Source organism: Nuphar pumila, chromosome 8 (assembly GCF_984573655.1).
Source record: "Nuphar pumila chromosome 8, dmNupPumi1.hap1.1, whole genome shotgun sequence".
Classification (NCBI taxonomy): domain Eukaryota; kingdom Viridiplantae; phylum Streptophyta; class Magnoliopsida; order Nymphaeales; family Nymphaeaceae; genus Nuphar; species Nuphar pumila.
The window spans coordinates 102,958,592-102,982,747 of record NC_143256.1 but is presented as its reverse complement, the minus strand read 5'-3'; the positions used below and the strand labels follow the sequence as shown (position 1 = coordinate 102,982,747).

The 24,156-nt window shown below is 37.3% G+C and overlaps 1 protein-coding gene across 1 annotated transcript; it reads left to right on the top strand.

Annotated features, from left to right (window-relative positions):
• The first annotated feature begins 2,190 nt into the window (after positions 1–2,190).
• Positions 2,191–11,464, top strand: LOC149830091 (NAC domain-containing protein 75-like). The gene is made up of 7 exons (XM_090015374.1): positions 2,191–2,287; positions 7,071–7,195; positions 7,319–7,496; positions 7,605–8,197; positions 9,074–9,310; positions 9,460–9,564; positions 11,384–11,464. The coding sequence occupies exons 1-7, from the start codon at positions 2,191–2,193 to the stop codon at positions 11,462–11,464; spliced, it is 1,416 nt and encodes a 471-aa protein (XP_089871500.1).
• The last annotated feature ends 12,692 nt before the right edge of the window (positions 11,465–24,156 follow it).

Sequence of the window (24,156 nt, the reverse complement as noted above, 5' to 3'; positions counted from 1 at the left end):
AGTTTATGGGGTCTCCAACAGGGAGCCATGGTCATCATTAAGATCCTCAGCACTTTCGCACTTAAATTTAGAGCACATATTCCTCAACTTTTATCCATGACTGTCAATAATCACAAACCAAACTTGGAACCACCTCAAAGTGACCTGCGTCTCATGTGGTGAATTGCAGAACAAATATTTTGAACCAAGCGTAACCTCAACTACAATAATGATTAGAAACCATCTGAATACAATTAAATTATTTCTACACAGAGGTTGCTATCGGCTTTAGTCATGGCCCAAAATCAATGAGAGAAATGGTACAGAAAACAGTAAAACGATCACGATGGATAAATAAATAAAAAATCACAGCCAATGAGGTGGACAAACAAAATCCTCTGATTAAAGTGAATTAGTGGTAATGAATGGACGATACTGTTGGGTTGTCCTGTTGCAACCCCAAAATCCTTAGATTGAGGAATTGACCAATCTCATGAAGTACGATCCCTGGTGATATATTATTCCTGAGACTAAGAATCTTCAACCTTGATAAATTCCCCCAAGGGAAAGCAAGATGCAACCTGGGAATTCATTGGAACCAAGAGGCAAACCTTCAGATTCAGCAGGTGAGGCGTTACACGCTCCTTAGCAGATTGTTCACTCCTTTCGTTCTAGCAAAGGGCAAATACACCCAAATTCATGCAGGAAATAATGTTGTTGAATAGCTTATGACGGAAATTTGCTTTTTACCTCTGTTCAGCGATGGGACTAGCCACAACCAAGCTGTCCACCTTCACTTGTCCCTAGCAACGATAATATTTACAAAGAAAAAAAAAATGGGCCCAGAGGGCTCTCTGTTACAAGAGTGACATTCCTCCAGATCTGTTCTATTCACAGTGATGATTAGTGGCCATTCAGATGACACACAAACTTCAATGAATGTAACATGGGAATAAGTTGATATAAAAGGAAATACCTAAAACAAATTAAGTCAAAATCCTTGAGACACAAAAATTGGGAAGTGGAAGAAATGAATCGACAGACTGGATAGAGAGGCAGAATGTGGTGGAGGGCTCAAATATATGATGCATAATTCGATAGATATAAAATAGGAATAGCCAGACAAATGAATAATGCATCAGATCATCCGCTAAAAAAAAATGACAAGTAAATAAATACCATCGAGTGATGATAAGCAGGACCACCGTGTGTGATGAAGCACATATGTAATTAGAATGAGCAGAATATTGAAAAGAAGATGGAGCATAATCAGATACTATCAAAGGGAGAAACACCAAATATGAAACAGAAAATCGAACAAAATATGGTAATCAAGGGTAAATTGCTAATCAAAATGACAACAATGTACAAATCAGGATTATGATACATGAGATGATGATTAAAGCCATGACTTGGTTCAAATAAACACAAAAATCAGCAAGATCAAGAAGCGGTTTATAAATAAAACGGGAATAAATGTTGGAGCAGAAACACTCCATAGCCATGGCAATAGGTAGATCGACCCTATATAAGCAGGTCGATCATGCCTTTGGTGCCCTATGGTAAAAAAAAAAAAATGAAATATAATGGACGATCTCAAAAGGAAAAGGTAAATGATAGCAACGAAATGGTACTATGCTATACCGAATATGGGAAGAATCGAAGGAAACTCATAATATCTTATAGAGGAAACAGAAAAGAAAATAGAAAGCAAGTGTTGGAATCGTAGATTCCATTGTTATTGCACAAGGGATGGATTGAGATTGCTAGAAGCAACCCAACACAGCTCCAGAGTGCGTTAATGGAGGTTAGAAAATAAAATAAACTAAGAGAGAAATCATAAAAGCAAAAAGAAAAAGAAATGAAATAAGATAAATACAGAAACAAAATCGAAAATTCAGGAAAAGCAAATGAACCGGTGATGCCCTTGCGAGGCATTGTCAGTCACCGATACGCAAGGAGGGATGAAAAATCCAAAATCAACATAAATAACTACTAGAAATCTAAACACAGATGAAGAATTACCTCTATTTTGCAGGGTCTTTGAAGAAGGGAGGAGAGGGGGGATGGAGAAGGCTTTTGCTGCAGGGCCGATCTTCCTTCAGTAATGCCCAGAAGAAGAAGAAGAAAGAGGAAGGAGAGCAATCGAGAAGAAGAAGGGTGTTGGGATGAAACGAGGTCGAGAGCCGGGAATTGATCGAAGGGAAAAAGATGCGGAGGTGGAAAATGGATCGTGAAGAGAACATGGGGAGGCAGAAGACGGATGCCTTTATCCTCCCCCAGCGGTCTCCCTTTATAGAGGGAGACCGTTGGAAGAGTTATGAATCGGGTCCTTCTTGTTTTAGGAAATTTTTGAAATCAATGCTCCTTTTGTTAAAACTTTTCTAAAAAGGGGTTCTAATTTGCGAAAATGGTTTTTAAAAGCGGATCTTAAGTTGTATTTTTATGAATTTTCTTTTCTATTTTGATTTTTTTGTTTATTTTCTCTATATATTTTTTATTTTTTTGTGTTTTTGAAATAAAAATTCTAAAACTAAGGGATTTTTAAACTAAAATTATAACTATCTACAAAAGAAGGGTTTTTTGAGAATTCAGGTTTATTTTTGGGAAATTTCTTCAGAAAACGAGTTTAAATCCGAATTTTGACAAAATATTTGAGTTTTTGAACCTCGAACCGAGAAATACAGATCATTGAATCCAAACGGACACTGGATCGACTGTCTGAGCCTTTCAAAAATTCTTTTTGGTATTTTTGCAAATTTTAATTTTGAAAATTGGATAACGAGGCTCAATTTTAAAATTTGGCAATGGATCCAGATCCAAAATCGAGTCAGATAGATAAAGATGGAGTTTATTTCAGAAAATCCGAAGAATAACTGAAATTTATATTGAAATCGACTCAATTTTCTCAGAAAATGGAGTCAAGGGCAAAAAGGAAATATTTACAACATTTTGAAAAAATTGGGGTGTTTACAGTTCTTCCTTCTCCAGATTAGCATATATGACCTTTGACTTTTTAACATATGGAGAATCCACCTCTGCAGGCATATTACCCTTATGGGTCCCACCTAGGCCTAGTCAACCCTCACTGCCTGCAAAGAAAGGCATGCCAATTTTGGAACTCAGATCTGCCCCAACTTCTAAAATTTGGGTCGTAACTAACCACCACTCTATGCACTACTTTGGCCCCAAAGTGAGGCAAAGATCTTTGTTTGTGCATTTTGACAACAGCTCATGGCACCACTTGTAACGAGCTTGGCTTGTTTGCTATCTCGTGATCTGCAACAACAGAGTTTCAAGATACTACCTTTTGATATGTTGCACCTATTGCAACGAAGTCAAGGTAATTGTAGCTCGGTGGCCCAATCAAATCCAAGGTAGCCTATTGAGCATAATCATCCCTTATTTTAGGCTAAAATGTATTGCTCATGAAATCATGTTAGATAGAAGGCATGTGAGTGCTTGCATGCACTTTGATTGGTGGCCCTAACGTGTTCGCAAAAATATTGCCTACCACTAAGTTTGTGAGTTGCAACAGGAGAGGGCGAGAGGTTGTATTCAACTACTGGTCAGGCCAAGCCAAGGGTAGCTTGATTTGAGTGCCTTGCACACTTGGGAGTGCATCAATCCTTGCGGGTTAGGTACTTTGGGTCGTTACTACACACAGGGGTGCTTCGCTGCTGGTTAAGGGGCATCCTCCTCCGTAAGCATGACACTGCAAAATTTTGGTTGGTGTCATCAAAGTTGCAGCCATGTGATGTGGGTTGGCTTCCCATGTATGAGGTTAAGTCACTCGTACCATCAAAGGATGCCACCTTCAAGGTGGGGGGCCACTTTCATAACAGGTGCCTCTAAGGTCATGTTATGCCAGGTAAAGAAGTGCTTGAGTTTAAAGATTCACTCATGCATGTTTTCACTAGCAAAAGTAGGGACTTCAAGGTGAGGTTTCTTACCCATGTCTCCAACAAACTTATGTTGTGACCCTGCGAGAATCTATTTGATTGGGTGTCCCCTTTTGCCATTGTTGAAGATTGCACTTTAGTTGGTGCTATGCCTTTACTTGTGGAGAGCATCTAGTCGAGCTCCTAGGTCTTATTTAGCTCTTTAAATACGCTATAAAAAGACATTTTTTCAGTAATCTCTTGCGTTCACCAAAATAATTTAGTTGGGTTCATGCAGTAATCGTCTAGGCATTTTCAACATGCTAGCGAATCTCTTTGAGTTTATCAGCATAGAGGGGTTGAGATCCCTTCATGATATGTTATTCAGTCTGATATCACTTTGTTGCATCCTCCCCAAAAACCAAATTTGATGGCTCAAAACATGGACCTGAAGGGAGCCCTGGGTTGGCAATAGATGAGCACTCTACTTGGTGTTCGACGAAAGTGAGAGGATCATGTATGTCATTCCGAGCACCTTGGGCCTATGGTTGATGTGTCTATGGTGTTGTACTCTTATTGATATAGTGTAGTAAGGGTCAGAGGTCCCTAATAGTGACAATTTGGGAGGTAGGGAAGCTACGGGGTCAATCTAGCTAAATTAGGTACAACCATTTTGGGTTCGGCGAGCAGTTCAAGCATGGGTTTCGGTCTAAATCTGAAAGGATATGATCTTGTGATTTGGAAAGACATCTTCTACTTAAATTTATATTTAAAAAAAAAAAAACCAAATTTGATCATAAAAAAATCACTCAAAGTTAGACTACCTAAAAAACATGATTTTTAATGTACAAATCACCTTTTTTTGTCATAATGTTTGACTCTGATGTGAGATTGACCTAATTTTTATTTTGTTCAAAAGTTAAGATCATATAGTTTAATTAATCTTTTGGAAAGAAAATCTGGAGGATGTTGTTACAAATATAGGTGAAGTTATAATTGCCCCATAATAGGCTAAAAAATGTTGGATTTCGGGATATGACTCTTGATATGAAATGACTATGTCAAAATTGGAGTGTCTACCTGGTCATACTAGGTAAAATAATATTTTTGAAGCCTTTTACATTGAAAAATTGTATATCTTCAATTAAGATGGGACCCAGGTTTGGTAAAAATTTCATAAATCATACACGACCCTTTTAATAATTGAACCTCATGGGTCCGACCCGGATAATTAATTGGACCCTCTTCTTTGTAGCCAAACCTTGACCCTATAGGATCTGGTACGGGTTGGGATCGGGTCATACCCGATCCATTCACCCCCTAATCACAAGCAAAGCCTTGCTGAGCCTTGAGGCGATTCATGATTTAGGACCTCGATCACAAGAGCAATGATTTTAGTCTATGGACCAAAATCTGGGTCTTAGGTTTCGAACTTTCATGGTAAGAGTCAAAAAGCTCAATCATACTACTTTATTCCAACCAAAAGAATTGCCAAGCCGAATAAGCATGCAGCCGAGCCGAGACAAATGAGGGAGGAGGAAAGCCAAAAACATAAAACCAGAAGAAAATGGAGTATGAGGGCAGCCAACCTCCCAATATTAGATAATTAGGTTATGAACAGTGGAACTAATTGGACCTAACTTTATCCTCCTTTCCTAGAGCAGTCATACCCAACTCAATGAACCACCCACAAGCCCCACAATACATCATTCCTTATATAATAAGCATCGTTATGCGTTTTTCACTATTCCTTTTTAGTCTTTCCCTTACCAAAACATAGTCACCAACAATAATTTTTTAAGCACTAATTTTATTTTGACCTTTTTTTACAAGAGGACAAACAATGAACAAAATAAGAAAACTTGTCAAGCTGAATGATTTTCCCTTTTCGGATGTGTTTATAATTATCATTTATTATATAAAATTAATAAAGCAATATTATGTACATGCATGAATGTGGTTTAGAACAATGGATTTGAAAACAAAGAATTTTGTGTACGCTTATAAATGTGGGTTTCTATGATCATGTAGTAATGAGGATTTATTATCTCCAGAACTCAATACTTTTATTTTTATCTATATTGATCTTGTAAATAAATGAAATAGGTTAGAAAAAGTGCTTTAAGTATATTGAGAAATATTGTTTATTTGGGAATTCTATATAATACGATGCTTGAGAGAAAAGCTTCTCATTTCATTATATTATACTATGTAATATTTTTCTTTGGATCCATCAAGTGTACTTCTCAATTGCCTTGCATTTCAAGCAACCTTCAGGTTCACCCTGTTTTCTGCTACTCCTCATGGGAAAAAGAATGATGGTATCCGCAAGCTGAGCTCTCACACCAAAAGATCAAAACCCATGTGAGTCCTTTTGTTCTTTTTTTTTTTATTTCTTTGCTTGTTTTTTATACTTTGCTTTACAAATTAATAATCACAGTAACAGTAGCGTTTCTGGTTTGGAGTTTACTATCATCAGTGAGGTTGGTATTTTCTCTTTTTATATAGTCAATTACAGTTTCTGAGTGCTGTTTAAATTTTCAAAACAGCTTGTGAGAGAGGTGCAATTTTTTTTTGTTTTTCCTATCCTTTTGCTTTGTTAGGGGTGAAAAATAAAACCATTAAAAAGAAAATATATATAGGGTTTCACCGCTATACAGACTACGTGCATCACCTGCTTAATTTTAGCATAAAGGTGTATGCTTGCTTCACCTTTTCCTTTTCCATGTGGCTTCAGTTAAAGTAGCGCCCCTTCCCTTCTCCACCTTCTTCCCCCCTTCTCCTCTCTTCCACACTCTTCCCTCTCCTCCTTCCCCAACAACTCGTTCTTTCATGTTCTCTCATTGGTTTCTATTCGAATTCTTCATGTTTGTATTGGATTCCTGTTCTTTATTTTCTTCTTTGGAAATTTCATGGTTGAAATGAGAAATCCATGATCGGAATGCAAAATCCTTGGTTGATTGATTCTGTTATTAAGATTGTTTTTCCATGTATAACAGTGATGCAAAACATGATATTGGAGAGTTGCACTTGAATTGGATGATGGTTGATCTCAATTTTCTCACTCAGTGACCACTTTTGTATGAAGGAGAATTCTGCTGATGAATTTTGCAGGAATTGGAAGGAGATTGTTTCTGCTGAGTTGATGGTTAACAAAGAACACCAAGGAATTATGATAAGGTAGTTGTGATCAATTTGGTTTTGTCAAAGGTATGGAGAAGCGCCACCTTTCTTCAATTAGTAATGTCGATCTCATTGACGCAAAACTTGAAGGACACCAGCTGTGTGGATCCAAGCACTGCCCAGGATGTGGGCACAAGCTGCAGTGCAAACCAGTATGCTCTCTCTCTCTCTCTCTCTCTCTCTCTCTCTCTCTCTCTCTCTCTCTCTCTCTCTCTCTCCAGGACACATTTTTGTAAGGAGGCTCATGGGTCATTTATTTTGTGGGTTTCTTTCAGGATTGGGTAGGACTTCCTGCAGGTGTGAAATTTGACCCGACAGACCAAGAGCTGATAGAGCACCTTGAAGCAAAAGTGCAGTGCGAGCAGTCAAAGGCCCACCCCTTGATTGATGAGTTCATCCCTACCATTGAAGGAGAAGATGGGATCTGTTACACCCACCCAGAAAAACTCCCTGGTCTCTCTCTCTCTCTCTCTCTCTCTCTCTCTCTCTCTCTCTCTCTCTCTCTCTCTCTCTCTCTCTCATATGCTTGTAAACACTTTTTTGAACAACAACCTGGTGCAGGTGTGACTAAGGATGGACTAAGCAGGCACTTCTTCCACAGGCCTTCAAAGGCATACACCACAGGAACAAGGAAGAGAAGGAAAGTTCAAACAAAATGTGATCTACAAGGAGGAGAAACGAGGTGGCACAAGACAGGCAAAACAAGGCCTGTAATGGTGAATGGGAAGCAGAAAGGCTGCAAGAAGATCTTGGTGCTCTACACAAACTTTGGAAAACACAGGAAACCTGAGAAGACCAACTGGGTGATGCACCAGTACCACCTGGGCCAGCATGAGGAAGAGAAAGAAGGAGAGCTCGTGGTCTCCAAGATCTTCTATCAGACCCAGCCTAGGCAATGCAATTGGACTGAGAGGGTCACCAGTGGGGATAGCACGACTCCATCATCTGAGAGGCTCAAAGGAATCTCACAATCAAGCAATGTGGTTGTTGATCATAATAGGATGGAGGGTGGGAGCGGGAGTTCTTCCTCCAAAGAAGCCACACAAAGAGATAAACTCCCATTAGCTGCAATTTCAAGTTACACGTCATTGGATGTCCAGATGATGAAAGCTGACACTTTCAGCTTTGCTCCATTCAGAAAGAGTTTTGATGAGGTACTTAATGTGCATCTAACACATACCCACCATAGTTTTTTTCAGTTTTGAGAACTTATGGCGTAAATTCAAAATCCTCTTCCTGCGCTTTCATCGGGAAATGTTGGAGAAGATAATGCAATGTGGTAAAAATAAGAAGGAACCAAGAGAAAGGAGGAAGATTTTGAACTTTCCTTTCTGTGATATAAGTCGTGATTTTCATGATAAAAGAAGAAAAGATGAGAACTTGCAAGCAATTTGGTTTTCTTGGTAATTCTTCCTTTCTAGGGAGCAAAGAAAATTTAATCACTTGGTATATTTGTAAACATGGCGCACCATATGCTCATTTGGTCGGGGCGACACATGAATGTGGCCAACTCGACAGGACATTAAGAGTTAGAAACCAACGGGGTCGTCCCTTGCTACAAGGTCAAAGCTGGGTGTACTCCCAAGTGGGTATGTGGCGCATCAAGACATTTACCAACCAGAGGACTGTCAATGTCTGGTTGGGAGGATGCTCTCCCTTGTCCTACCGAGAAACATGAAAAAAAAAACATTGCACACCATACGTGAAATGAAAGCAGATCAGGCCATATTGTATATAACCAATTGATTGGTTTATATGCATTTCCTCACTGCATATCTCACTTGATGAGGTGTGCGTGCGCCCCACTCCACAGACCCAAAGTGACAACACAGTCGGGATTAATATAACTGGCGATCGGTTATATACAGTATGACCTGAGCTGAAACTGTTACACTGATGATCTTATTATAAATTCATCAAGAATCAATTCAGTCTTATAATCTCAAAGAATGAGTGGAATTTCTTATATTAAAAAATAATGGTGGTGGTGGTAATAATAATGAGATGGGTATTGTTTCGTTCGTTTGTAGAGTGCTGAAATAGCAGAGACGTCAACACATTGCACTCCACGGACGCGTGAAGAGCATGAGGAACTTGAAAAGAGGGAACTTGGCATGCGACGTCTGGTGGCAACAGCTTCTTTCCATATCAGCACGCCGTCCAATCCCATCTCTACCATACTGCCACCTCCGTTGCACCAAATTTCACTTGTCATGGATGAAATGAATCATGTATCCAGATTGTTCCTCCAAAATGAAAAATTTCAGGTACCCATGTAACTAGACCTTTTATAATTTCCCAAACAGGAAGATGCTCTTTTTTCTTTTTCTCTTTTTTTTCATACGGTAAGAAGATGCTCATTTGATACTTATCTCTGACGCCAACTTGTATTCATGTCTACTAACTGAATCCGCAGCAGCAGCAGCCAAAGTTGGCAGACAGGCCTGCTTCAGCTTCAGCTTCTGCTTCTTATAGATTGCCACTAGAAGAAATGTTCGACTGCACCCACCAGGACATTAAAGTAAGCCACATCTTCCTCATATTCTTCCTCCTAAAAGGAAAAGGAAAGCTAAAAATGATAGGTGCAACTGAATTGTCTTTCTTGTCTGGTCACCAATGTGAAAGAAAAGAGCCTTCTTTTATTTTTTATTTTTTATTTTTATTAACAAACTGGGGTTAGACAGACCCCTACCAGGAGTATTACAACCATAATAGGTTACATATCTGAAATGGAGAGGAACCAATCTGGAGGCTTATTCTTCCATACTCTAGTGCTGGACAAGACTCCTATGACTCCTATCATCGCTAGAGCCTGGGCAACATAATTAAAAGATTTCTCTACAAATATACATCTGATGCTCCTCAATTCTAGTAATCGATTAGTGACTATAGATGAAACGAGAATGCGGGCCGGGGGCCTCGACACTCCAGCATCTTATTTAGATCCGCCACAACATCTCTGTATGAATTGTCTTTTGGTTGAGGGATTTGATAGAGAAAAAAAGTTATATAGTAAGTTTTTTTTTAAAGAAATTGAGGTCATAAATAAATATATATATATATATATATATATATATATAAAGAGAAATAGAGAGAGAGAGTCTAGGAATTCTTGTAGGTGCACCAATTCTTTGGTGTCTTAGGAAATAAAGTAGTTTTATAATTGAGTGAAACGAGAGAGAGAGAGAGAGAGGAGAGGGTGGTGTATGTTCCCTCAGGAACACGGTCCACGTGTTCAGGGGTCCGAATGAGTGCCACGTGGCACTCATTCGGCTGGTTATGCACGGAGGAAGATCTTGGGTTTTGCAATATTCCTTCCTCCGTACACAACCAGCCGAATGAGTGCCACGTGGCACTCATTCAGACCCCTGAACACGCGGCCCCGTGTTCAGGGGGTAACATACAACCTGCTTGGGAGAGAGAGAGTCACAAGTTATTGGGGGCAGGTTATATGTGCAACCCCCCCACACACACACACGCGCGTGCACTGTATTCGGGGAAGAACACGCAACACCCCCTCGTTCTTAGTAGAAAAAAAGTCAGCAAGAATGAAATATATTAGCTAATTGGCTACACTCATTGCCCCCAATGGGTTTGGCTTAGTGGGACGAGGCCTAGGCTACTAGGTCGGTATCGTTCAAATCTCATGGGTGTTACTCTCCGTGCAAGCCGAAGCATGGTGACCCCTCGATGCCAAGAGGTAAGTCCTCAAAGTTTTACATTGTCAGGACAACAACCGTAAGTATGGCAGACAGTACGACTAGGTCTCTGATCTTGGGGCTGTTTTTCTCAGTAAAAAAAAAATTGGCCACACTCGTGGGTTTCAAACCTTGTGGTTGAAACTTATAGAGTCGTTTTGACCAAAACTGACCCTATAGATGTATTTAGCATCATCTCTAACCCGTGGATAGTATTTTTTTTGACAAAAATGCCATTTTTTGAGTAGAGAAAATTCTGTATATTATTGACCGTCAAATTTTATAACCCCTAAAAAATCTGACATACATGTTAGAAAAACATTATCCAAAGGCTGGTTTCTACTAAATCAAACACGTTCATCCCGTCTGCAAGTCCAGATGTGCAAAAAAAAAAGCCTTTCACCGGTGCGTTGAAAACGTTTCAAGCTATAAAGAAAAAGTGGACAAGAGACGGAGCAACATGAGAGGTGCATCAAAAGACATGCGTTTCTGATCTCATGCACTCTGATAAAATAACCTTCTTTCTGATTCACTGGGATCTTATAAATTGAATATATAGAAATCAGTTAGCATATGATATTTCATGTTACATTTTTCAGAAGAATGACCAGTGCATGTTTTTCTGTGATGGATTCTTTTCAGGAGTCAACAATAGCCAATGCCCAAGAATCCGAGTGGCTAAAGTTCTACTGGCAGGACCCCAACCATCCACATCTTGGGTAAGCGAAAGAGAAAAAAACTACAAAATGGAAACAGAATCATTACTGGAACCGTTCAAACCCTGCGGCTCCTTTACCAACAGCCTCGAGTATTGTACCAAGTACCAACCAATGCATCTGCTAACCTCAGTATATGTATAATCATATTCTATTGTTTGAACAAACAAGAAGAACAAAAAAGAACAAAAATTCAAGCATCAAGAATAACAGAACTAAAAAAAAGAGAAAGGGTTTGCTGCTGCTGCTATCACACGTTACATAACCCCTTCAAACTTTTCTTTTTCAAGGAAAATAAAACATTTCATTCATCATCAGAAACTTCTCCTGCAGTTCTTGTGGTTATATAACCCCTTCAATCTTGCATTTACATATCATGCATCGCTACCATATAACCCCCTCAATCTGTGTTTACATATCATGCATCTGTAGATTCTGTACCAACATGATTATTTTTCTGTGTTTACCTTCGTGCTCCCTCTCTCACCCTCCCTCTTTCTCTCCCTTCCCATCGTCCCCACTTCTCCCTTACCCCTGCGACACCAAATTCTGTCTGTTTCTCTGTTTTATATTTTTTTTCCACTACGGGGATTGGATACCTGGCCGCGCTAGTCTTAGCCTGCCATAACTATGGTCACTGTCTTGGTAGCGTAAAACTCCATGAAATCCTCCATCGACCTCCACGGACCTTCTTCTCTTTTTCATATATAAATAACGTGTTAAATATGTCCCTCCATAATATTGGTGGCGTTTGTTAGTCCGGTTTTTCATGAAATCGCATATAATTTTTATAATAACTGAAAAATCACATTCTTTGCCACACTCTTTGATGTCTGTTACTAAGGAAAGAGAGCCCGTCTTTATTACTTTATTCTAGATGGAAGCCTTTTTGCAGTATGAGTGGGTTCCATTTTTTTTGTTAAGAGTGATGTATTTACATATATTTTACGTGCTCCCTAATGAAATATGTTGGTACTAACGTGCATGGCTTCTTTTATTCATTGGCTTTCTTTTTCCCCTTTCTCTTTTTTTTTTTTCTTTTTGCTTTCCTTCCCCTATTCCAGAAGATAATAAAACTTAACGTGCATGAAAGGAAGCTAGTTAGCTCGCCTCTGTGCACTTTTAGTGTAGTTGCTTAGGGAATAAAGAGAAAAAAGGCTTGATGATCAGCAAATCAGCCCTGAAATCTTCTGCAGATGACTCGCTTCAATTAGTGTGTCGGCATCACTCTATCCTCAATTTATGCCCTATAAAAGAGGTCATTTCAACCATGGTTGAAATCTAGATTGACAACCATGCACAGTTTAGGCACATCATCGCTTTGTTTTCCGCATCATACAGATGATGAAGGAGCACCTCTTCCGAAAGCAAGGAATCATGTTTTTCAATAACGAGAAGCATTATTACTATGAACATAAAAACGGAAACATATCGGCAGCCAAAAACTCACGAGAATTTGACTTCTTTTTAAATCTTGCATATTTTTAGCAAAATCTAGGCAATAAAAAAATATTTTTTATAAGAGAGTATACATAAAAAAAGTATTTTGAAATAAAAACACAGATTTTTCATGATAAATATCCGATAAAAACATAAATATCGTGTTTACAATGTGATATTTATGTTTTTAACCAAAAACTCTTGTAATTACCGTTTTTAACTTTCGGGTAATTTCTTGCGAATCTCGTGGCACTTTCCCTAGATCCAAGATCCAGTGATTGGGCCGATAATAGCGGGGGGGGGGGGGGGGGGCGACATGGGTCCCCCTCCCCCTCTTTATGGAGGGGGCAGACACCACGTGGCTCCCCTTGGTTGGGCTGAACACCTTATTATGGCAGTGATGGGATATTACGCCAAATATAACAGTATCTGCTCTCCCGAACACTGGATCTGTTTCGCTTCCCTACCTTCAGGGAAACATGTTCTCTGCTTCGAAGGAGGGCAATGGTATGAAATCATAAAGCGCTGCACAGCCAGCTGGCAGTGAAAGGTCAATGTTAAGCATCACATTGGGAATTTTATTTATTTTTTTATAATGAGTAGAGAAACAACGGCTATGGTTCGGACATCCCATTACTTGCTGAGAGGTAGCACGTTGACCGTGGCCCTACTTAGGTGTCTGCCGTGTAAAACTCCATGGGTACTCTCTCTACCCACCGGTTAATGATATAAAGTTCTGTAACATCGCACACATTTTATGATTTTGATATTCTTTTAATTTTAATATTACGCAAGAGGAACGTGCATGAAGAATGAACTTGTAAACAAGGAGAACCATGATATGCAGCGATGGTGACAATTGTCACATCATAGTGGTGGTAATACGTGATGATAATAGTGTCAATACGAGAATCATAGAGCATTTTAATTGTGGTGATGATAGTGCCTAAAAACCCAATTGTTAGAATCATAGTTAAATTGGTACTCAAATACATATCAAGTGCATTGATACCAGATATTAGTATCGACTCTGAAACCATAACGAGAAGTTGTAGGCGTATCAGCAGAATCAAACACAGAAAACATACCTGAAAATGCCATGGTGTGCGAGTGCATGTGCTCGTCGTTCTCCTCAGCCGGTCGATGCCCATGATGAGCACATGCCTTAGGTTGACGATGAGCAGGATCCTACACCGCGTAAACCTTATGTGGAATTTGGAATAGGCTAATAGCTATGAATCTCTCATCATCTTCATGGCAGCCTACCCCTTATATAATTAAGAGAAGAGGCACTTACATGGATGTAGTCTCTCCACATTCACGTAACTCCCACCAACTAACTCCCCATTATGTGGCCCATTAAGCGGCCCACTAATGGTGTCAAATCGAGTCACCCAATGGGTTGGACCCAGATTTGTTATGTCCAACATTCTCCCACTTGACCCATTGACAACAGAAGTGCACTTAAAATCGAGGTTTATATCATTATCTAAATTTAATTCTTCATGTGGGTTCACATGCTACCCTTTATTACAAGAATGAATCATATGAGTCATGGAGATAAATACTCATTTATGAAATATCATATTTTCATATATTGCTCTACAATTCATCTTTGGTGCTTTAGTATGTTGAAATTACCTTTATAAATAGGTTGGTCTCTAACCCATTTTATTGGTCATTTAATATTGTTATTATATTATTCTCTATAACCATATGAGAGATCCTTTATGCAAAATCAATAATATACAAAGTCATAGAGAATCAATTCATTTTCACAAATGTGGTCACATATAATGTATGTCATACATCAGAAGGAATAAAAAAGATACATCTCCTTTACATGTTGGAAATACAATCCCAGAGTTAGCCCTTTAGTAAGGGGATCCGCAATCATTTTCTTCTTCCCAATTGTATCAATACAAATCAAATGATTCTCAGTCCTTTCTTTAACAACAAAATATTTTAACTTCATGTGTTGACACAAGGTTGAGCTCTTGTTGTTATTTGAGAAGGACACAACTGCTTTATTATCACAAAAGATTTTTAGTGGTCTCTCAATAGAGTCCACAATACCAAGACCCATAATGAAGTTTCTTATCCAAATGGCCTAAGACAAAATCTCGTATAGAGCAATAAATTCTACTTTCATGGTATGAGCAACAGTTATAGACTGTTTTTTACTTTTCCATGAGACGACATCACCTGCTAGTAGAAAAATGTATCTAGTAGTATATTTTCTACTGTCGAGACATCCTCCTAAGTCCGTATAAGAATATCCAATGACCTGTATGTGGTTAGCTTTTCTGTAGGTCAACATGTAGTATTTCGTTCTATGTAAATAGCGCATGACCTTTTTTGTTGCCTTCCAGTGCGCAATGCCTAGATTTGACTAATATCTACCAAGCATTCTTATAGTAAATGTTATATCAGGTCGTGTGCAGGTCTGTGCATACTGCGAACTCGCAACTACTGAAGCATATGGGAAAGTTGACATCTGAGCCTTTTCAATATCATCCTGAGGATAATCCTTTAAGCTCAATTTATCTCCTTTCACTATGGGTGTCAAACTAGGAGAACAATTCTCCATCCCATATCTTTTAATAACCTTAAGGATATAGGATTTTTTAGAGAAGCCAAGGACACCCTTAGTTTTGTCACGACGGATCTCGATTCCAAGAACATATGTGGCATCACCCATGTCCTTCATATCAAAATAAGAGGAAAGAAAATCTTTTGTCTTATGTAATGGACTCAAATCATTAGTTGCAAGAAGAATATCGTCAACATATAAAGCAAAAATTATGAACTTACTCCCACTACTCTTAATGTAAATGCACTCATCAATAATGTTTTCAGTGAATCCAAAGTTCATAATTACCTGATTAAACTTCTTATACCACTGGCGGGAGGCTTGTTTAAGTTTATAAATTAACTTCTTTAACTTGCAAACTAAATGATTTGAGTCATCTATACTGAAACCAGGAGGATGTTATATATATACCTCCTCTTATAGATTCCCATTCAATTGACAGTTTTCATATTCATTTGATGTAGCTTTAAATCAAAATGCGCTACGAAGGCCATGATTATCCTCATTGATTCCTTAGTTGAGACAGAAGAAAAAGTTTCATTATAATTAATGCCTTCTATCTGTGTGAAACCTTTTGCAATAAGCCTATCCTTGTACCTCTCCACATGACCTTTAAAGTATGTTTTGGTCTTATAGACTCATTTACAACCAACATGTCTAACTCCATCAGGTTACACCACAACAAAGCAGTGGATTAGCGATGACCACATTCCGTCGCTAACCGGCTTAGCGATAGATTAGCGACGACGAGGCGACAATATGCTTACGTCGTGAATTTTTCGACGCTAACTGGCGACGGAATAACTTTGTCGCCCGGTCCGTCGGTAATTGCGACGGAATAACGAGCGATGTATTCCGTCGCCAATCGGCCGTACTAAACGACGACCTCGACTTGGCGACGAATTTACGTCTGTTGCTAAGCCGTCGCTAGATTTATATGCATAGCGACGGATGGTTCTGTCGCTAATCCATCGCAAACACGAAAAAAAATAAAAAAATTTATTTGAAAATTAAATACCGAGAACGGTACAATTTATATTTCCTGTAGAATTTATATTTCCTGTAAATAAAAAACAAACTACACAAAAAATTCCATATAAAAAGAATCTACAACAATTAATCGTTCCACCTTAAAATTAACAAGTTTAATTATTTACAATTCAACAATTACATTTAAGAAACAAAAAAAATAGAACTTCTTCAACACAGTTCTCTAATCATCACCAAGATTTTGTGCATCTTCTTCTTCATTGCCTTTATCTGTCCCTTCAGCTCCGCTACGCTGATTATCGCTAGCAGCCTACACAAGAAAAGAACAATCAGTATTAATAAATAAAATATAATGAAATAAATTACACACTATACGTGATTCTATCATGTGCTCATATGTGTTCTAAGGCAATAAAAAAACTTTTTATATGATTCTATCATGCTCATATGTGCTCTAAGGCAGGCAAAAAACTCTATATATGATTCTATCATAAATTATATGTGTTTTAAGGCATTAAAAAAAATTTATATGCGATTATAACATGCTCAGATGAGTTCAAAGGCAGCTAGAAAAACTCTATATGTGATTCTACCATGCTCATATGTGCTTTAAGGTAGGCAAAAAGCTATATATGTGATTCGATCATGCTCGTATGTGTGCTACGGCAGTCAAAAAATTGAATATGTGATTATAGCATGCTCATATGTGTTCTAAGGCAGACAAAAAAACTCTATATGTGATTCTATCATGCTCATATGTACTCTAAGGCAAGCAAAGAAAAAAACTTTATATGTGATTCTATCATGAATGATATATGTTCTAAGGCAGTAAAAAACTCTATATATGATTTTGGCATGCTCATATGTGTTTTAAGGTAGTCAAAAAACTTAATATGTGATAATAACATGCTCATATGTGTTCTCGAACAGTCAAAAAACTGAATATGTGATTATAGCATGCTCATATGTGTTCTAAGGCAGTCAAAAAAACTTTATGTGTGATTCTATCATGCTCATATGTGCTCTAAGGCAGGCAAAAACTTTATATGTGATTATAGCATGCTCATATGTGCTCTAAGGCAGGCAAAAAACTCTATATGTGATTCTATCATGCTCATATGTGCTCTAAGGCAGACAAAAAGTTATATATGTGATTCAATTATGCTCATATGTGTTCTAAGACAGTCAAAAAACTGAATATGTGATTATACCTGAGAGGAACCTGCAATCGAAGATCCCCTGTTCAGCACAAGATTGTTGATCTCATCTCGGAGAAAGGGGGCGACGGTGTCATGGAAGTAGCCATTCATTGTGTCCTTAATGATCTGGCGTACATCATCACCGGAAAGAATAGGCTGCTGCTTGGAGCTTATGTCGGCGAAAGAAGTCTGTGAGCCGTAACTGGAAGAAGCAATAACTGGTGAAGTGTTCAGCTTACTCCCAAACCCGAACACGCGACCTTTTTTGGGTTCACCTGTTGCAGTCACCCATGCTGCAGGATCAAATGATGGATGCTGAGTAGCATCATTGCCATATCACTCTACCATCTATTGCTCATATGCCTCCTACAAAATAATGTTTAAAGTATGCATTAATAATTAATGATAACATTATGATAACTTGCATATTGCAATGATTATTAATAGAATAAATACATATCGTTGTCATTCTCGCCTTCTCTAATACGAAGACTCCCGTGGTCTTCCGTTTATGTGTTTCAACAAACACATCATTATATGGTATAATGCCTCATTTTTCTGCTTCCTGCAAAGTTAAAGGACAAAAGATTTAGTTCACAAGTTTGCAACAATACTTATAAAATTAATATTATATATTGATGAGTTACCATTTTCTTCAGGTGGCTCCCAAATGTCTTAGATCCACCTGTGTGTAGATGGGCTTCGGGCATTTTCGCTCGATTTTATGCAGCCTTCGCAGAGCGATTTTGAAATGCATCTTCCACCCACTTATCGCACATTTCATCCCAATAATCTCTCCTGATAGTAATAGGGCCATGGCCCTTCCACTGTAGTGGATCATCTATTACGCCAGATGTTTTTTTTGTTGCAGTCTTCATATTGTGCAGCATGTCTGCAAATCGATTGGCAGCCACCTTCTGCAACACCTTCCTTGCATCATTTTCTTCCACCGTAGTTGCGAAGCGATTCGAAACCTACAAATATTTTCAGAAAGTTAGTAGACATTACTTAAAAAAATTCAATATGAAACACATTAACTATGAGAAACAACTATATACCATGAATGAGGACCACAATCTGTTTAACACCTCATTTGGGTACTCTTTCCATTGAGCAATCGGTCCTGGTAGATGTTGAAGAAGTGAATTCCTAATCTCCCGTACTACTTCTTGTGGCTCAAACCTCGTGCTGCACATAAATTGGTACACAGTAAATATCAATATAAATTATTTATAAGATATGCAATAATTGAAAACGAAATACTTACGGTCGATTATCGATATACACTATTTGAATGAGTCTTCTTGTGCCAGACTGAGAAGACCCTGCTTCCTGTGTTGGCTCATGACTTGTGTGATCAACTGGTGTAGGTGGGTCGTGTACAGGCGAAACATCATATGTAAAAAAATACGTTAGAAATTCTCAGAATGTGCATTTGAACTAATCAAGCATCCAATTAGTTAAATGATATACCTATCACAGGAGCCCGTGAAGATGAAGGCTGGGCTTGGCTACTACTGGATAAGCGACCACTGTAACCTCCTGTTATCATCGCAAAATTTTACTTTTGCAAATCAAACTGACCTTTAAAAAAGATTTTGAAAATAACTCGCCTCCGTTTTTAAAATGCGGGAAAATTCCGAAGAATGGGACTCGCCTGTCGGTACGAGGTTCAACCGTTCCTGCCACCTTTAACAGGGGTAATTGAACCAAGGATCAATCTTATGCTCTACTCTATTCAACTTGTCTAAATCATATTCTAATTTCTAAATGCACATAGAATCAGGCATGTGCTATGAATTTTCAGAAAATGCACATTTTGAAAACATGATGTTTGCTTTGAATGATTGAAATATTTAGAAAATGTAAATCTTGGAAATGATATCACATGGAAAATCGTGAATTAGGACTTGAAAGATATTTCTGAGGAAAGCAAAAATCGATTTCTGGGGAAATCTTGAGATTTTATGAAAATCAATTCTGAGAAAACTTGGTTTTTCTGAATTTCAACTTTGAACATGAAAATATAACTTGAAATTTCAAATTTTGAACTTGAGAAACACTTGAAATATACTTTAAAATTCAATGTCTTTGGGAAAATCGATTTTGCTATAAGACTTGGGATATTTTGAGAAAATGAATTTCTTTGAATTGGAATTTGAATTGAAATTGGCAAATGCATGAAATGAATGAATATGATTTTGAGGAATTGAGAAATACTTTTTGTATTTTTGAAAAATGCAGTGCATTTTGAAGTTAGCCTAAGAGTGTAGGCTGAATGTGGCTAATGTGAAGATCATAAATCTGAGTATCATTCGTATTCTGACTATGGCCATAAATACAAATTCCACCAAGTTTATAAACTTCATAGAAGCTAGTGCATGTGCCATTCGTATAAACCATGGTGAATTTGTAAAAATATGCATGAATCATCATCCATCACACATTAAAATTATAAAAATACATTATATGCAATGCTGCCTAAGCTAAGCAGGAAATGTAAATTCTTATTCCAAAGTTTAATTACAAATTACATCACTATTGAAATTTAAATACATGAAAAATAAAGTCTTCAATGTACCTGCAAAACTAGAAAACTTGGTTAATGAATATATGTTGGCTTTTCTAGATTTATCCAGTAATATCTAGAAATTACTGGATTTTACTAGATATAAGCCTTTTCCTTGATTCCCTTAAATAAAAATGATAAAGTATGAAATAAAATTGAATAAATATGAAAATGGAATTTGAAATTTCGAAATTGGGGTCAAAATGACCAAAATACCCCTAATAACAAGACTATGGCCTTGAAATTAGGGTTTTTAGAAAGATATTTGGTAAAGTGCAAATTTTGAAATTTGAATGGAATAAACTCAAACCAAATATGCTATGACATGATTAAAAATATGAAATTAGGGTTAGGGATTTCGAAATTTAGGTCAAATGACCAAATTGCCCCCAATAGCAAGACTATGGCCTTGAAATCAGGGTTTTTAGAAAGAGATTTTAGTAAAAATTTAGGTTTTATGCACTAAATGAAATCAAATGAGCACAAAATTAAACCTAAAGCATCCTAATATGATTATGAACATGATAAAACCCTAACACCGTATACTTATGCACAAAAATCCAATAATATCACAAATTTTGTGATTTTTGCAGTGTTTTTGGATCTTTCAGGAACCCGGTTTTGCAATTTGCTTAATTCAGCCATCAAATGGATTCCAGAATCCATACAAATTGGTACCTGCACTTGTTATAACCCTAATATCGAATTGGAATTATAAAAATAATTTTTTGACATTAAATTAATCCGAAAATTGCATTAAACCCTAAAATATGCTATTTTTGACCTAATTCACCAACCAGTCTCAATCCAAGACCTGAACCAGGGGTCAAATCTCCATGGAAATTTATGAAATTTTACAGAGGCAAACTAGGAAGAAAAAAAGAGATTTCCCAATTTACAGATCGGAAAAATCATCTCCGGTTAGGGATAAACCTTTCTGGCAATCTGAGCTAAAATATATCACTCTTAACAGGGATTAAAACAGCTATTCCAGATTGAAAATACAGACATAAATAGCAATTCTAAACAAAAATCTCTGAAATTTTAGTGGTGAACAGTAGACAAAAAAATAACAATACTCACTTTTTACAGATCTAAAATAGGATCTGTGGTTTGGGATTTATGACTAACACAAGTCTGATTAGGGTTTTGGTAAACCCTAACGAGTTTTAAAATTAAAAACAGATTCTCTAAAATGGGAAAAATACTAAAAAGTGATCAAAAAATCCGAAAATTTTACATCAGACATATCTACTCAATGTGAATCCATAGCACTTTACAGATCTAAAATCGGATATAAGACGAGAGAAATATCATAACAGCAAGTTACCTTCTTGATTTTAGCCACGATTTTAAAGCTTTAAAAACCCGATTTGATGTTTGATTTTTTTGACAGGGTTTCCGAGATCCAAAACCTCTGATTTTTCTACAGTAACTCAATAATTCATGCATGCATCACATATAAAAAAATCAGAAATAAACAATGAGTGCTTCAATCCGAAATAACATCATCTTTACTGTTATAAACCTAGAACACACAGAAATTAAAAAAAACTTGGAAAACCATGCATTAACTAATGTAAATTAACAAAATAAACCATAAAACAGTAAATAGAAATTCTTTTTATGCTGTAGAACGTAAAACAAACATGAATAAACCATGAAAATAAAATAAAAACAGGGAATCAATGGCTGGAATTTGATATCACCTTTAAAACATAGATTTAACCCATTAAAAAGGGTAAATCATATATTTTATTGGTTAATAATGTAAGGAATCATATTAAAATCAATTCTAATGGATTAAAATCCCTGTAAATGATACAAAACAGGGTTAGATCACCTTCTTGGATCGTTCTTGCTGATTCTTGATGGTTCTTGAGGTGAAACCATGGTTGAATCCATGAAATAGGAGGTATTAATGGCTAAAATTGATTTAAAACTATTAAAAACATGAAATAAAAGCTAAAAATTAAACAAAATAATTACCTTGAGGTGGCTGCAATGGAGGAAGGGCTGTAGAGGAGAGAGAAGCTCCAAGAATCCCAAGGAGAGCAAGTTGGGAAAATCGACCCCCCTATGGAGACTATTTATAGAAATTTTTTTAGGTTTAAAAATTGGGAATTTTGAATTTTTTGGACTCTAACAAGGGGGGCGATTTTGGGGTGGAGTTACCTAACTACCCCTAGTCTAAATTATCCTAAATAATTCCTAATTAACCCCTATCTAATCCTAAAAAATCCCCAAATGTGGTGCCACTTGGCATTTTCTCACATTGGGTTTTTAAAACTCCTTTAAAAACCTTTAAAAATACTAGTTTTAAAAACTAACTTTCAAAAATGAGTTTTTCAAAATGGTTTTGACTCTTCTAAACCTCTAACACTAACCAAGACATCAACTAACCCTAGTCTAGCCCTGACTTACTCGAATATGGCGCCACCCCGAGTGGGCCCTACTTGAGTTTTTTAAAAAGCGATTTTAAAACTTGAAATTGAAGGAGTTTTCAAAAGATTTTCAAAAGTAAACTTAAAATTTGGATTTTTGAAATGGCATAAGGTCCTAACTGAGTTAGAATTCCTCTGGATATGGTGCCAACTGAGTGGGCCCACATCGAGTTTTGAACATTTTTGAAATAAACACTGAAAATGGCTTTGAAAAGGGGTTAAAATCAGTATTTGAAATTCAAGATCTTTGAAAATAGGGTCTCAAGCGAACTGGAACTCCGGGTTAGAGTCCTGAACTCTTAGGACTCTGAGATTTTAGATTTTAAAAGCCAAATGAAAGAATTTTCAAAAGATTTTATCAAGAAATGATGAAATAAGTCAGAAAACACAGTCAGGGTTAGACTCCCAACTCGACTGAACTCTAAAATAGAGTCCTGAACTAACTGGACTCTGTGAAATGACCTAAATTTCGAAAACAAACGAAAAAGATTGAGAATGGAAGTAAAACAGACTTATAAACCAAACTTCTGACCGGATTAGGACTCTGAGACAGAGTCCTGATCGGACTGAAACTTTCAAAAATTTGAGAAATTTGATGAATAGAGGCATTCAGAAGCGACACCATCTAAATGGGTCTCATCTGTGAATTGAAATCGATTAAAGTTTGAATTTGAAAGGAATCCAGATTTTTTTTCTAAGAAAATATTTCGAAATACAAAGTCCTGGGATTGGAAAATGACAGAGTATTGAATAAAAACCCAGGTTTTGAAATTGATTTTGAAATAAAGCTTTAAAATTCAAATCTGGATTGAATGTTTTGAAATAGGAGTGCTGGATCTCGAAAATGAGATGCAATGTCATACAATGCTATGCAGAATGCGTGCAATGACATGCAATGATCTGTGATGACTTATGAAATGGACAAACACTGGATGAAGGTAAAAATTTGGTGTGTTTACAGATGCCCCTCTTTGCTGCTAAGCCGGTTGAAAGCCGAGCTTAGTGGCAAAGAAAACATACCAAATTTGGACTATAAAAATGCCCCAGTTAGATGAATCTGACTGGGTATGAAAGAATTAGTTCAAAGGATGATGATAGATATGAAATAAAGAATAAGGAGAAAATTTTACTTCGAAAAGAAGTGAGATTCAGGTTTTGCCCTTAACCTGGATGGGACAGGAAATACCTCGTATGGAACGAGGCTCAGGCTTAACCCTTAACCTGAAAGGGGACGATACCTCGTGGAAAAACGAGGCTCAGGCTTAACCCTTAACCTGAAAGGGGACGATACCTCGTGGAAAAACGAGGCTCAGGCTTAACCCTTAACCTGAAAGGGGACGATACCTCGTAGAAAAACGAGGCTCAGGCTTAACCCTTAACCTGAAAGGGGACGATATACGGAATCCTCAAATGAAGAAACCATGATGGGACCTTCGAATTCTGCACAATAAATCCGAGAGGGGT